The 15703-nt window shown below is 43.9% G+C and overlaps 1 protein-coding gene across 6 annotated transcripts in view; it reads right to left on the reverse strand.

The window, feature by feature from the left end:
* Positions 1-15703, reverse strand: part of UBE2E1 (ubiquitin conjugating enzyme E2 E1) — a 62340-nt gene that overhangs the window by 31643 nt on the left and 14994 nt on the right. The window contains exon 2 of one of the 6 annotated variants that reach the window (XM_073333488.2): positions 4115-4178. The exons of the other annotated variants lie outside the window; for them this stretch is intronic. Within the exon in view, the coding sequence (XP_073189589.1) occupies positions 4115-4176 (62 nt within the window). The 5' untranslated portion in view covers positions 4177-4178. The remainder of the gene's footprint in view (positions 1-4114; positions 4179-15703) is intronic. 6 annotated transcript variants of the gene reach the window in all.

Below are 15703 nucleotides of genomic sequence, written 5' to 3' on the forward strand. Positions count from 1 at the left end.
TATGTACTGAAAAACACAATGAGTTTGTAACCATACATATAAGTAAATAAAAGAGAGAGTAATGGGCCTAATTACTTAGTAGGCAGAAGACGCCATTTTATTGCATTTGGTGTTTAAATTCGAGAACTGCACACTTTTCATTTTTAACAATATGGCCCTTTTTATGTTAGGCAAAGTATGCTAACAAATGAATCACAGTGTTTTGAAAAAGGATTGGGAAGAGGTCTATTTTTTCTGCAGCAGGAAAAAAACCCCCAAATAGTGGGGCTTTTTGGACTGGGGGAAACTTATAACAACCTTGGTCTTTGTATCAGCATCATTGATATTTGTTTAAATTAAACTTTAGACTGAAATGAAGAAGTTGCCTTTTAGTAAGAATAAACAGCAAAATCTCCCTGTGGAGCTTCTTCTCACTGTAATTGTCATGTTGACCTCTGTCTATTATGGGTACTCTTTAGATAATGAAATAATTTATAACACAAATAAAGAATGTTTTCTAACTGTTCTGACACAATTAAGACTTCATTCATTTTTAAAGAGAAAAGAGATAAGTCTGGCAGAACCCTAACGAAAGCCACTACTCTGCAGTTAATGATGTGTTGCCATAGCCATAAGAGCAGCAACTCATGCTGACGGGAAGAGTGGGGAAACAGAGAGAACAAGAGATCTCAGGGCGGTAGAAGAAAAAAAAAAAGATACATCATCAAGCTGGATGACATTTGGATCAGTTGTCCTAAAAAAGCGATAGTTATAATCAAAATTTGTTTAAAGATATATGATTTTACCTGGCACAGATGTCACTTTAGGTCTATGCATGTATAAATGCACAAATGAATAGCTGCATATTGTCCTAGCTCATTGTTAGATAAAATGAACAGCTGCTGCCTCAAGAACAATACAGTAAGAAAGGGTACAAAGACAATCCAAGGCTGATAAGCAGGCGAGTATTAGCTTATTTCAGTCCCTTTACCTACACATTTATTCAGAACACACATGCACTCATGCAGTCTTCCATATTGGCAGATCTATAATAATTTTATCTTGCTTGCTAATTGCACCACCAAATTATGACAGAGTATAAAACATTGATCATGTCTTACAGCTTTTGCTCACAGTGATTATGTGTTTGGCCTCGGCATGTATACTACAGGGATTCACTGCCGCAAGCCAGAGTTATCCTGTGAGTCTGTTTTGTCTGTACTAAAGAGACTTTCCCACAGTGCATTTCCCTTGGCTGACAATTTTTTTTTTTTTTTATTTTAAACAAAGTCGGTCAGTTTCAGCAAGCCAAGTGCAATGGCAAAGAAAAGGAAAAAAGCATTTATAGGAATCCTTTTCAATGACAGTTATTGTGTGTATTTGGGAAAGGAATAGAGAGAAAAACACTATGGAAGAAAATCCTCTGTTCTGAAAAATATTTAGCATCTTAAGAGCCTCCAATTAGTTAGAGAAGTGGATTGGACTGAAGAACTTATGGACCTAAAGGCAGAGGAGGCCTAGGATTACTTTAAGTCAAAGCTGCAGAAGCTATCAGAAGCCTGCATCCCAAGAAAGGGAAAAATTCATAGGCAGGGGTTGTAGACCAAGCTGGATGAGCAAGCATCTCAGAGAGGTGATTAAGAAAAAGCAGAAAGCATACAGGGAGTGGAAGATGGGAGAGATTAGCAAGGAAAGCTACCTTATTGAGGTCAGAACATGTAGGGATAAAGTGAGACAGGCTAAAAGCCAAGTAGAGTTGGACCTTGCAAAGGGAATTAAAACCAATAGTAAAAGGTTCTATAGCCATATAAATAAGAAGAAAACAAAGAAAGAAGAAGTGGGACCGCTAAACACTTAGGATGGAGTGGAGACTTTGCCTCAGTCTTTAATAAGGCTAATGAGGATCTTATGGATAATGGTAGCATGACAAATGGGAATGAGGATGAGGATATGGAGGTAGATATTACCATATCTGAGGCAGAAGTGAAACTCAAACAGCTTAATGGGACTAAATCGGGGGGAGGGAGGGGCCCAGATAATCTTCATCCAAGAATATTAAAGGAATTGGCACATAAAATTGCAAGCCCATTAGCAAGAATTTTTAATGAATCTGTAAACTCAGGGGTTGTACTGTATGATTGGAGAATTGCTAACATAGTTCCTATTTTTAAGAAAGGGAAAAAAAGTGATCCGGGTAACTACAGGCCTGTTAGTTTGATATCTGTAGTATGCAAGGTCTTGGAAAAAATTCTGAAGGAGAAAGTAGTTAAAGACATTGAGGTCAATGGTAAATGGGAAAAAAATACAACATGGTTTTACAAAAGGTAGATGGTGCCAAACCAACCTGATCTCCTTCCTTGAGAAAGTAACAGATTTTTTAGACAAAGGAAACGCAGTGGATCTAATTTACCTAGATTTCAGTAAGGCATTTGATACCGTGCCACATGGGGAATTATTAGTTAAATTGGAAAAGATGGGGATCAATATGAAAACTGAAAGGTGGATAAGGAATTGGTTAACAGGGAGACTACAGTGGGTCCTACTGAAAGGTGAACTGTCAGGCTGGAGGGAGGTTACCAGTGGAGTTCCCCAGGGATCAGTTTTGGGACCAATCTTTTTATTACTGACCTCGTCACAAAAAGTGGGAGTGTGTTAATAAAGTCTGTGGATGATACAAAGCTGGGAGGTATTGCCAATTTAGAGAAGGACTGGGATATCATACGAGAAGATTTGGATGATCTTGTAAACTGGAGTAATAATAATAGGATGAAATTTAACAGTGAGAAGTGTAAGGTCATGCATTTAGGGATTAATAACAAGAATTTTAGTTATAAGCTGGGGATGCATCAGTTAGAAGTAACGGAGGAGGAGGAGAAGGACCTTGGAGTATTGGTTGATCATAGGATGACTATGAGCCGCCAATGTGATATGGCCATGAAAAAAGCTAATGCAGTCTTGGGATGCATCAGGAGAGGTATTTCCAGTAGAGATAAGGAGGTTTTAGTACCGTTATACAAGGCACTGGTGAGACCTCACCTGGAATACTGTGTGCAGTTCTGGTCTCCCATGTTTAAGAAGGATGAAACTGGGACAGGTACAGAGAAGGGCTACTAGGATGATCCGAGGAATGGAAAACTTGTCTTCTGAAAGGAGACTCAAGGAGCTTGGCTTGTTTAGCCTAACTAAAAGAAGGTTGAGAGGAGATATGATTGCTCTCTATAAATATATCAGAGGGATAAATGCTAGGGAGGGAGAGGAATTATTTAAGCTCAATACCAATGTGGACACAAGAACAAATGGATATAAACTGGTCATTGGGAAGTTTAGACCTGAAATTAGATGAAGGTTTCTAACCATCAGAGGAGTGAAGTTTTGGAATAGCCTTCCAAGGGAAGCAGTGGGGGCAAAAGACCTATCTGGCTTTAAGATTAAACTCAATAAGTTTATGGAGGAGATGTATGATGGGATAACATGATTTTGGCAATTAATTGATCTTTAACTATTCATGGTAAATAGGCCCAGTGGCCTGTGATGGGATGTTAGATGGGGTGGGATCTGAGTTACTACAGAAAATTCTTTCCTGGGTATCTGGCTGGTAAATCTTGCCCATATGCTCAGAGTTTAGCTGATCGCCATATTTGGGGTTGGGAAGGAATTTTCCTCCAGGGCAGATTGGCAGACGCCCTGAAGGTTTTTCGCCTTCCTCTGTAGCATGGGGCACGGGTCACTTGCTGGAGAATTCTCTGCTCCTTGAAGTCTTTAAACCACGATTTGAGGACTTCAATAGCTCAGACATAGGTGAGAGGTATTTTGCAGGAGTGGGTGGGCGAGATTCTGTGGCCTGCATTGTGCAGGAGGTCAGACTAGATGATCATAATGATCCCTTCTGACTTTAGTATCTATGAATCAATGTACTGCATTCAAAAAGCTTTAGAATGCATAATTTGCTGCGTCACTAATGAAGAGCGGATCATATTCACTGAAACTTCTTTTGCAATGCTGGATAGGTAGCATTTATTGGGTTTAATTTGTCAATTGTTCTTAACAGTCTAGCTGAAGAATACAATGAGACAACGAAAAGAATTCTAACCTCAAATCTCTTGCATGTATTTCAAAATTGAAATCTGGCAAATACCTAAGTTGTACAGAATTCTCTTCCTTCTTTACTCTCCATGCCTCCAACTTCCCTCCTCCCATCACTGAAATTAAATAAAGGAACATTAATAGCTTCACATTAAACGTTAAAGCTTCACATTCTGTACACACTCAACAACTATTTACTACTCCATTCTAAACTGTAGCCACAGATATTTCTTTTACTGAACAGCAATTTTCTTTTTGATATTTTTAGTTATAAGGCAACACTAGCACAGGGGCAACAGGAGTTCAGTGACCTTTCAAAATAGCACTGGAAAGCAGAATCTAAGCTGCATTCACACAAACTGCTTCAACTAAAATCAACGGCATACATTTATTAAAAATGGCGCAATAAGCGATACGCACACTGGCAAGAAATGTGTGGCGGTGAGGACAGAGCCATCCTGTGGCTGACCCACTCTCCTGGAACTCCTTCTCCACTACAGCTAACAATGATCCTTTTCAACAAATCCCCTCACTGCAGACATGTAATACTGAAAGTCTGAAATCTAACAGGCACAAATATATGCAATCAAATGAGACAATGCCAAAGACCTGGCTCTTACAAAGATAAAATATGCATAGGAACAACAAGAAAGATGCAAAATTTGAAACAGTTCTTATTTTATCCAAGTTTGTTGATAAGTGGACAGGCTTGGCCACGTAAAACAATCGTCATTCACAACCTTTCTAGGATTCTCAGATGTGTACAGATGTATTAAGTCCTTCAAGGATGTGTCACTATTGATGCAAGAATTTAAAAAAGAGTTTTCCTTTCACAGATCAATGTCTTTCTGTGGTCACTGGCCCCAGAGAAAGGTCAAGAGTGAGGGCTTTTCTTCCCATTTACAAGTGAGCAGATATTTGGTCCTCATCAGGAGGCATTAAGATTACATAGGGAATGATATTATCCCCTGCTAGGGAATAAATCCATAAACCAAATCAGCACAGTTTAAAAGGGCAAAATGCAAGGTACAACTCTTCAGCACAGTAATCTCACAGTCACTGATTTTAAAAAAAATTCTCACACCCTTATGCATGCAGGAGAGAACCACTAGATTTCTATAATTTGGTAAGGTACTCAGTTACTCTAGCAATAAGCCTGGCAGCTAATAAATAAATAAATAAATAGATGAGTGCGATGAATATTTCATATATCAGAATGCACAAATATTTTATAGCAAGTACTTCCTCGAAACTGTCTTAACATCAACATGTTGAAATGAAGCCTTTTGTTTCTAGGATACAGTTCATGCATTATCCTCAACAAGGGCTGAAACCTTATGTATTTTCAATCCTTGGGCACCACTAAAGGATAATCTAAAGGCATAATCTAGTCAAATTTCACAACTCCCTTGATGTGTTACTTTAACACCTGAAAAATGGACTATGTCTCTAAAAATAAAATCAGGTGCTAAAACTATATTGCTGACTCTCCCAAACATTTTAGTGCATGTGAGAGATTAATAAAAATATATATTTTTTAAATTCTAAAACATGCTGCTGGCACCAGATCTAGGTACTGTCCACTTGTATTCACCACATAAGTACATACAGACACACACTGCATCTACTGGACATTATAGAAATACTCTAGGAGCCTCAAAGTTAGATTTGAGATACATTTTCCACATAGCACCTGTGATTGAAAAGAGCTTTAGAAAGATAAACCATGCCTGTCTTATTACCCACGTTTACCCTATCAATGAGGACAGACTTAAATATGTCTAAGACATTACAATTTCAAAACCACCTGAGTTTAAATACTACTAAACATTTTAAAAACACTCCTTTTAAAAAAATATTCCCAGGGAGTCTTCTGGTTTTTTTTGAACCCTTATGACTTAATGATCTGAATAGTTGGACACTTCAAAAGTCATGCACAACTTCATTAGCAAAAATGCTCATCATTACCTAATCTGAAAACAAATTAGTAAAGTGTTGTTCATCTGTTTGCTTTTGTGGCTGGGATGGATGGGAGACCATCTCTGCTACAGACTTCCCTGCGCTGAAGGGGCTTGGCAATGGTGACACGTGTAGGCCAGTGGAGAAGACTCAGTGTGGACTGCAAGAGTAGCTGGGAGGGGGGCCCTCAGGAGCAGCGTGGTGCTGCTGGATAAGGCGACTGGAACAGACCAGTGCCGGATTTACAGTGGCTCCATGGAGCCAGGCCCATACTCAGAAGGGACCACGGCCTGCTCCCCTGGCACTGCGCCCCAAGACTCCGCTGGCTCCCCACACCCACCACTTGCTCCTCTCAGCCTGCCCGCCAGCTGGCCAAGGGCTCCTCTCCACTCCATGGCCCCACCCCCTGCTCCTCTCAGCCCCCTGGCTGGACCCCAGTGCACCTCACAGTCTCTGCTTCCCACCACCTGCGGGGCCCCACCTGTCTCCCTGGAGCTGAGCCGCTTGGGACTGGTGCAGAAGCCTGGCCAGTCTCGGCCAGGTGTGAGGAGAGAAACAGTGTGAGGGGCTTGGCTGGGCCCCTCCAGACAAGTGCGTCTTGAGGGAGCCCGGCCAGGCAGGCCCCGGCCTGGCTGATCGCACCACTCCCAAGGGGCCAGAGCGATTCCCGGCCCTGGTTGCACTGCCAGCTCAGTCCGGCAGACACAGTCGCCTCCCAACAGCCCGGGAGGCAGGGGGTGGGGTCTGTGGAGAGTATGTGGGGGTGCTGGGCTGTGAAGGGGCGGGGAGGATCTGTGTGTGTTGAGGCACTAGGGAGTGGGGGTTCTGTGGGGGGTGCTGGGCAGTTGTGGTGGGGCTGTGGGCAGGGGTGGCGTGCAGGGTGATGTGCATTTGTGGGTGGGTTTGGAGGGGCCCTGGGCATAGTGGGTCCCGGGGGACTCTGGCCAGAGGGAGTCAGGGGGTGTTGGGTGGGGAGGCTGTGCGGCTTGGCATTGGCCTGCCCCGAGGGGAAGGGGCATGCTGGCAGCACAGGGCCGGGAAGGCCAGTCTGGCAACTGCTGGTTTGCAAATAGTGCCCTCGCATTGGACGGAGCTTCCCCTGCCATGCCATGCCCCATTGCCTCTGGCTGGCCCTTCGCTCTGGGGACTGACTTCCCCGCGCCATGCTCCATTGCCTCCATGGGGGCCCACAAATATGTTTGGCACCGGGCTCACAAAAGGTTAATCTGGCCCTGGAACAGACTACTGTGCTTCTTCACTGCTCCAGTCCATTAACTTGTTACAGTTTGGCAGAGAGGCGACCCAGTGCTGCGAGCCAGAACAGGAGCACTTCGCTCGTTTTGCAGAGCCTACTACATCCATGGCCTTGCTAACGTGTAAGGAGCCATGGTCTCGGAAACGTGTGTGAGGAGCCAGGAACCTGGCAGGTGCTGTACAGGGAATGGATTCCTTTCCAGTGACCCACAGCAGGCTTGCCACTGGGCTGGAAAAATCAGCCAAGCACTATCTTTTCCATGCCTTCTCCTCCCAAGCCCTCACACTTGGCCCCTCCCTGTAAATACTACAGAGCCTTCCCTGATGGGTAGTAGCTGTCCAATCTTCAACTCAAGCTCCTCTCTCTAAGCTGCCCAACAAGCCCCCACTTCCAGACCTGAGTCAGTGAAGACCCATCTGTCCATAATATTCTTCACTGGCTCATTTGTGAGCTAGTGGCCCCATCCTCCTCCTCAGATCCAGGCCCCAGCCAGCTCTTCCCTTAGCTCTATTCAAACCCATCCCTATGCTGCCCTTTTCAATTGTCCAGTCAGTCCTGGCCTGGCCTGATGGGGGGTGTAGTGCATACCTCACTTACCCTTTCTACAGCCTGCACCCCTGATCTCCTCCCCTGCCAGAGCCCTGACCCCTGAGTTAGCCCCCAACATCTCCTAACACCGCGCATCTCTGATTCGCTGTCTTCAGACTCCATTCCTATTTCACAACTAGAACCCCAAACCTCCAATGTCTCCCTGGTCAAAGCACTGCCTACCTAATGCGACCCCTCCCAGAATCCCACAATCCTCCTCTCTCTGGGTACAGAGTCCCAACCCCTTATGCTGTTCCATCAAACTCCCCTCCCCGACTCTCCTCAAAGGTCTCCTGCCAGAACTCAGCTCGGGTAGCTTAATTGGCTATTTCCTTGGTATTTAGTGATTGCAGTGATGGGAAATACACTTTAGCAGCCTCCACTCTGAATTAACAAAGATTTCAGTGTGGGCACATACACAATGATGTATATGTAAGCGGGGGAATAGTCCCGCTATTGTGGGGAACTTTCCTGGCTTCTGCGCTACCCCGGTGAAGTGGGCTAGTGAAAGGATCTGAGTGCTCGCTCCCACTTCCTTTACCCAGTGGCCTCCCTGCTTCCACTCTCCTGTCTGGCAGAGTCCTTGTAACCCCAACAAGGCTGGGTCCAGGATTCCTGGGGGGCTCGACCCCCAACCCTGCTGTGGTCACCTAGGACAGGGGCTAGGGTGTCCCCACTCCGGGGTACTCTCTCTGCACTGGGCACTTCTCTGACCCACTGGCCATTACATACAAGTTAAAGCAAATGCAAGTTATTTGATCAACAATTAATTTTACAAAGAATAAGGAAAAATGGAAAAGGTTAAAGGAAACACATCAACCCGCTCTGTGGCAGGGAACATCACAAAAACAGTGTCTCTGGAACGTCAAGGCAGTTCACAGTCTGTTCCTTGTAAGTCCCAGGCCTTCTTCTCAGGCCCTGGCTCTGCCGCAGGGATGCTGTGGGTTGGTCTCTTGCTCTGGTGGTGGCCACACGCTCTTAGGCTCTAAGTGGTAGGACCCTTCTTCCCAGTGTCGCCCCTGCCCTGTTGGGGTTACGATCCAAGCCTGGCCTGCAGAGCCTCTTGGCTGAGGCGTCTCCCTGTGCTGGGCCCGCTGCCCAGGGTCCCCCTCGCTCTCCCCAGCTGCTCACCGCACCCAGCTCCAGACTGCTCCAGCCCCAGCAGCACCGCTCTGTCTCTGCACTGCTGCTGCTGCCCTGCCTCCAGCTCCCTGGGCTGCTTCTTTGGCCCGTCTGGCTCTGGTTGCTGCAGCTCTGCTCCCAGGACAGGTCTGCTCTGCAGGCTGCTTCTGTGACTCTGCTCCCAGCACTGACCTACTTCTTGGGCTGCTTTTCTGGCCCCTCTGGCTCTGGTTGCTGCAGCTCTCCTCCCAGGGAAACTCTGCTCTCTCTGGGCTGTGCCTCTGGCTTTGGGGCTGCAGCTCTGCTCCCAGGACAGGGTCTACTCTCTCTGGGCTGCTTTTCTGGTCCCTCTGGATCTGGCACGGCTCTGCTCCCCAGCTTAGCTTGGGCCCCTGCTTTCTCCTTAGCTCAGCCCCACTCTGTCTGACCCAGGAAAATCCAGCTCACACCGAGGACAGGACCTCCCTGGCCTCCTGACTCTCTGATTAGTCTGCCCACGCTGTCATTCAGGCTGACCTGGAGCATTGGCCTCTCCCCATTGTTCCTGGGGACTATCAGTCTCAGGGTCCTGGTTTCCCATAGACCCTTCCCCTTTTAGTACTGGGAGCCAGCCAACCAAAACACCCCCACTGAATGTTAGTAAGGGGGCTACAGTCCCCTTACATATAGTTACAGTTTGGAACCTATTAAGAAAAGTTATGTAAAAATGCCTATGTATCACAACCCACAGTAAGTAGGAGCTAGAATATTTTTTATCTTTGTAGAAAAATGTCTACAAGCAAGGAATACCTCACACATTACAAAACTCGAGTATAATAACAGAGCAGTCATAGTCTCATTCAAAATTATATATACACAATGAATACTAAGTATGTTAAATTGTAATGCCTTAACACATATCATAGTTATGCATTTTAACTAACATTTTCCTAACAAATAGTTTCACTTCTTCCAGTTAGCAAGGCAGAGGGTAAAGTAGGAGCACGGCAGAGGGTAAAGTAGGAGCACAAAGATAGCCCCCCCCCCCCCCCCAAAAAAAAAGATTAGCTATTGGATACCTTTATTTATTTCCCTGGGTACAACCCAGAATAAAAGTAATTATATCAACACACATCAGCCTGTTACTTTCTGATACTACTACAGCGTAACAGCTGCGATAACCTTGATGTGCATAAAACTGGAAAATAACCAAATCACATATTCAATATTCTACAATAGTTACTGAATAAAGGCAACTCACTTATTTACTTTGATCACATAAACTGCCACAAGAGTAAGCAAGCCTTTAAAAATGTGAGACCTACTCGTCCAAGGACTAAACCCATTTGTTATTACAGAATATTTATATCAGGCTATAAATTTACAAAGCCCTTTACAAACAGATAAAAAGGCAAGTCCCTGCTCTGAAGACTTTATAGTCTAAATAAGGCAAGGCACATATGCACAAATCACAGATTAACTCTTCAGGAAAGTGAGGATAAGAGGGCGAGTGATGAGAAGTGAGCAGGGATTGCTTTAAAAGGTGGAGTTTAGGGAGGAATAGCATAGGGATGCTTGGCACATGAGGGCAAGGAAATTGTTACACCCAGGCACAGTGCAGGGAGGTGGGTGGGCTGCATGGCTGAAGGCACAAAGCTAAGTGAAAAAGCAGACAAAGGAGGAATATGGTGAAAGGATTGAAATCAGGAGGACAAAGAGCAGGGAAACAGGAGATCAGATACTTTGTTCGTTTGGTGGGAAAGCTCTAGTAACCTCTTCCAGGGCTTCCAACACATAAGCCTGCAGCTTCCCATCTTTGGTACTGGCCTAGGTTAGATGGTATCTACTAAATTCTGAGCCACTCCTTTTTTTCCATCCCAGTCTTGTTTGCTTGCTTTTCTCTGCCCTGGTCTCAATCTGAGTGTGTCCCTCTCCGTCTGGGTTTGTTTCTTGGTCTCCCTCCCTTTCTGTTTTTGGCCTCTCCTACAACCCCCATTTCTATCCCATATAGGAGAATACCTTATTCCTTCTGCTTCTTGCTATGGCCAACAACAAAGTAAAACTAACACGATGGGGCAGGAAGGGAAGAAAAGTCTATTTTTCACCCCAGACCCTCATTGCCACCATTCATTTCAGGAACCAATCCATAATTGTCTTAAGTCTTCCTTACAGACATCATCTCTCTTACTCCCTACCATCCACCCACATCCCTTCGTACAATCTTGCCACTGGTACTACTTTACTACCTTCTCCCCAGAGTCTCCCGCCATCCTGAACGGCTTTACTGTATCTCTCCATCCCTGTGACTGAATTTCATTTCAAATCCCAACAGAAGACCTATCTTGTCTCCCTGGCGTATAACTCACTCACTCACTCATTAGTTCTCTGTTTCGTTTTCTCTCAAGTATGCGTGGATACAATTGGTATGAAAGCTGCTATACAAAATAAAAAGTTGCAAGAGGCCTATTCCTGGCACACACCTGAACAGTGTTCAGTGTGCCTAAAGGGAGGTCTGAGCCCTGGAGTTGGTGAATACTCGGCCAATCACCGGGCACAAGCTATCTCGCTATCAATAACCCTCATGGGAAGTTCCAGTAGCCATTAAGACAGTTCTGTATTACCTGAGGATCCTCTTACCCAAGTACATCAAATGTCTGGATCTTCAGGGCTTGTCTACACTACTGCTTAAGTCGATGCAAGTTATATCGCTCAGGGGTGTGAAACCCCCATCCCCGAGCGACATAACCTATATCAACTTAAAGCAGTGTCTACGCTGCGCGATGTCGGCAGTAGTGAAGACAAGCCCTTTGTGTTTAAGTCTGATTAGCACCAGGAGCAAGAGTGCAAAACATTTAATGCAATGGAGTGTTGGGGCCAGGATCAGGTTTTTATTTACTCAAGGACATTTTTATTTGATTATTTACAACCTAAACCAACTATGTTTGTCTGTTTGTTTACTGATTAAAATAATTCTGAGGCTTGGTTTTACTATCCCAAATTAAATGACATGAATATCATTGCTGCTGTCAACAAAGCAATCTAAAATACAAATATGTTCTCAAAATTAAAATTATCCTACAAAAAACACTAGATAATTCTTATTGCTGAAGAACACATTTACAAACTGAAGTCAAAGCCGACAACAACTGTAAATGCTTTGATTCTTTACCTAACGTATTTGCCTTAAAAAGATTACTAGGACCCACAAGAAATAATTAATGGGCAAGTATAATATTAAACTGTTAGTCTGATAGATCAGAAACTTCTGATGAAATAGGCCTTCATGATACACTACAATATTGATATATTTGCTTTTAAACTGTATGTTATTACAACTGCATGCATTTTAGCAATCTTTCAAGGCCATCTGCAACAATTAAGCACTGCTTTAATTAAAAGATACTGCGATTTCTCTACAGTTTATAGGCCATTTCTCAGAGCAGCCAGATTCTATACTTGGTCAGAATACCAAGTAACGTATTAAAACTTTCTAAGAGCATCCACCTGAATATTTCTCTCTCACAAGCATATACCCCCCACATTAGCATCTTAACACTTCCACTGAAATAGCCAATTTGTATGGTTAACCTGACCGTTTCTTTTTGGTATGATGAATATTACTTTGCTGAAGCATTTCCTATGCCTCCTAAAAGTCTGACAAAGTTCTCTTTATGTCCATACCACAAGGACTCCCCACCCCCAAACACACACAACCTTTTCATTGACGTATCGATCATGAAAAACCACTTTTTGGCTTCAGGATTAATTTTTAATATTTGATCTCCCTTTCAACCAGTGTATGATTCACTCCAGAAGTCTAGAGACCATTATTTTAAACCTTCTTTTCCTTTTTACAGATAAGGGAATTAGTTTCATTGGTAAAATGTTTTGTTCAGACACCTATGGCAGAAATAGTAATAAATATTAGCAGCCCAATTGCCATAGGTACTATCTCTATCACAGCAGCGTACATCTACTGTTGCTTCTAAAAATGTCAAAACCAATTCAAGATTTTCCAATGAGGCCAACAACTCCAGAGACAGAAATCATATGCCAAATATCAGAATGATGACTCTTGAGAGCAGCTGTTAAAGTGCATCATGGTCTGGTTCTCCACTGCCTTGCACCTTGGGTACACAAGTGAAAACACTACCAAATCAGAATGGCAGTGCTTTACACTTACTGCACACCTGTGTAAATGACTATAAAAAGATTCAAGACACTGGGGAATCATGACCCATATTTTGGGCTCCAAAATGCTGCTCCCTTAAAAATACAGGACCAGAGGAAATTTAAAACCAGAATTTGGCAACATTAATCTTATACAGTTTTTAATTCAATTACTTAGATTTTCTCTTAAACAAAGGGATTGCCAAAAGTTGGCCTGGGCCCACTTTTTAAGACCTAGAGTCAATCTTTCCTGGTCTAGACTTTTAGTTGCAAAATCAAAGGGAAAAACCCGAGCGCTATCAGGCAAATGTATCTGCTACAGGCAGTGTTCCCTCGAATTTTGTATGTCTATGTGCGGAATGAATTTTGTTATGTGCACCAATACGGCGGTGATGTGAGACACATCACCTTCATATTGGTGCACATAACAAAATTCATGTGGTGGGGGTCGAGGGGTTTGAAGTGTGGGAGAGGGCTCAGGGCTGGGGCAGGAGTTGGGGGGGATGAGGGCTTTGGCTAGGGGTGAAGGCTCTGGGGTGGGGCTAGGAATGAGGGGTTCAGGGTGCAGGAGGGGGCTCAGGGCAGAGGTTCGGGTACGGACTCTGGGGTGGGACCAGGGATGAGGCGTTTGGGGATGCAGGCTGTCCCAGGGCTGCAGCAGGGAGAGAGCACTCCCCTCCAGTCCTCTCTCATCACAGCGGCTCGGGGCTGGGTTGGGGTGCCTCTCCCCCGGTGGCAGCAGGTCCGCCCTGGGGCCGGCAGGGAGGGGCGCCTCTCCCCTGGCAGCGGCAGGTCTGCCCTGGGGCTGGCGGGGAGGGGTGCCTCTCCCTGCCGCAGCCCTGAGCGGGGCTTAATAGGCATCTGCGCGGCCACACAACTTAGAGGGAACTTAGGCTACAGACCATGATTCTGTATGCCACTATCCCCATCCAAGCACACTTCCATAAAGAATATAACAGTGCTTATTTGTCATTGTGTGCACTGCACTCAAGCATACATATTTGTGGGATGTTCTGCTGCTAACGTCAATTAATATTTCATGCACAGTATACATTTATTACACACATTGTAGAACCTTTATAATTTGCACTAACGTCTGGCAGACCCATTGCAGACTACTGACATTTGCAAACTGGCAAGTAAGCAAACAACAAAATACTGAATTCCAAAATATACTAGGTTTTTATTTTGACAGTTGCCATTTTTTTTTAATAGTACTTCACAATGTAGTAATAAATGTTCTGTAATAAAGTCAGGAATAAGAAAAGGAGTACTTGTGGCACCTTAGAGACTAACCAATTTATTTGAGCATAAGCTTGATGCATCCGATGAAGTGAGCTGTAGCTCACGAAAGCTTATGCTCAAATAAATTGGTTAGTCTCTAAGGTGCCACAAGTACTCCTTTTCTTTTTGCAAATACAGACTAACACGGCTGTTACTCTGAAAAAAGTCAGGAATGAAAGCAAACCTGTTAAATCTTTGTTGAGAAATAAGTATTTGTTCAAATTATAAAGCATGCAGAGAAGTGTGATTCTACTGCAATTACTCATATGTCCCATTAATTTCATTGTGTTTAACTCACATGGCATCACAGCAGAACAATGTAGCCCTTAACTTTATTTCATATAAATCTATAAGATATGAGGAAGTCAGTTTCCCCAACTTTTTACACACACATCCTCTTTCTTTAATAAGTTCAATGCTTTCAAAAGGTGCGGTGTTGGCATGAAAGCAGAATGAAATCACAGGAAAGGTACAGCAAAGGCAGGAGTGGTACAAGCTTCCTATACACAACCTCACCAAGGGGGCTTGTACTTGAACTGGAGGGGCCACTCTGACTGGTAAAGATTAGTTCCATCTCCATTCTCACAGCATCTCCCTCTCACAAGGGTGCCAACACTGTAGGAAGTTTTGTGACGTAGATATTTGACTACTATAAACTTGACTGAGACCAATTCATTTCACATAAGCCATAAAGCAGTTGATGGAAATGACTTTCAGTCACCACCAACCTGGCCTGGATTCAGATCCTGAGAGGCAAGAAATAATTATCAAACCCTGAAGCACCCAGTGCCACCTGAAGAGGGGAGCAATGACAAACTACTATCTGTATGCAGACTTTACAGGATAGAGCATTTAGATCGTAAACACTCTGGGGCAATGACAAGGTTTTCTTTTATTTCTATAAAGCACCATGCACCTATGGGTGAAATGTATCTTTTGCCTCCTTAAAAAAATAAAATAGTTCAAAGTACAAAATTGAAACACAACATACTAGGACAAATGAAATTACACAAAATTAAAGATCACAGATTCCTTAACCCTAGACAAAGTATTAGCATTCCTGTTGGGTAAAACATGTAAGTAGCACAGTGAACGTAATTGCCTGGTGTTCGCCAAGGACAACAAAGATGGAAGTTAAATAATAAAGTTAAGTGTTGTATGTGAATGTGTGGAGGGCGATAGGGATTTCGACCCCTGTCTGAAGCCTTGATACACTTTCACAGCTGCTCTCAAGATTCAGCATTCTGATATTTGGCATACAAGAGCACAGAGCATAGTTCATTT

The sequence above is a fragment of the Lepidochelys kempii genome, chromosome 2 (genome assembly GCF_965140285.1).
Source record: "Lepidochelys kempii isolate rLepKem1 chromosome 2, rLepKem1.hap1, whole genome shotgun sequence".
NCBI classification, from domain to species: domain Eukaryota; kingdom Metazoa; phylum Chordata; order Testudines; family Cheloniidae; genus Lepidochelys; species Lepidochelys kempii.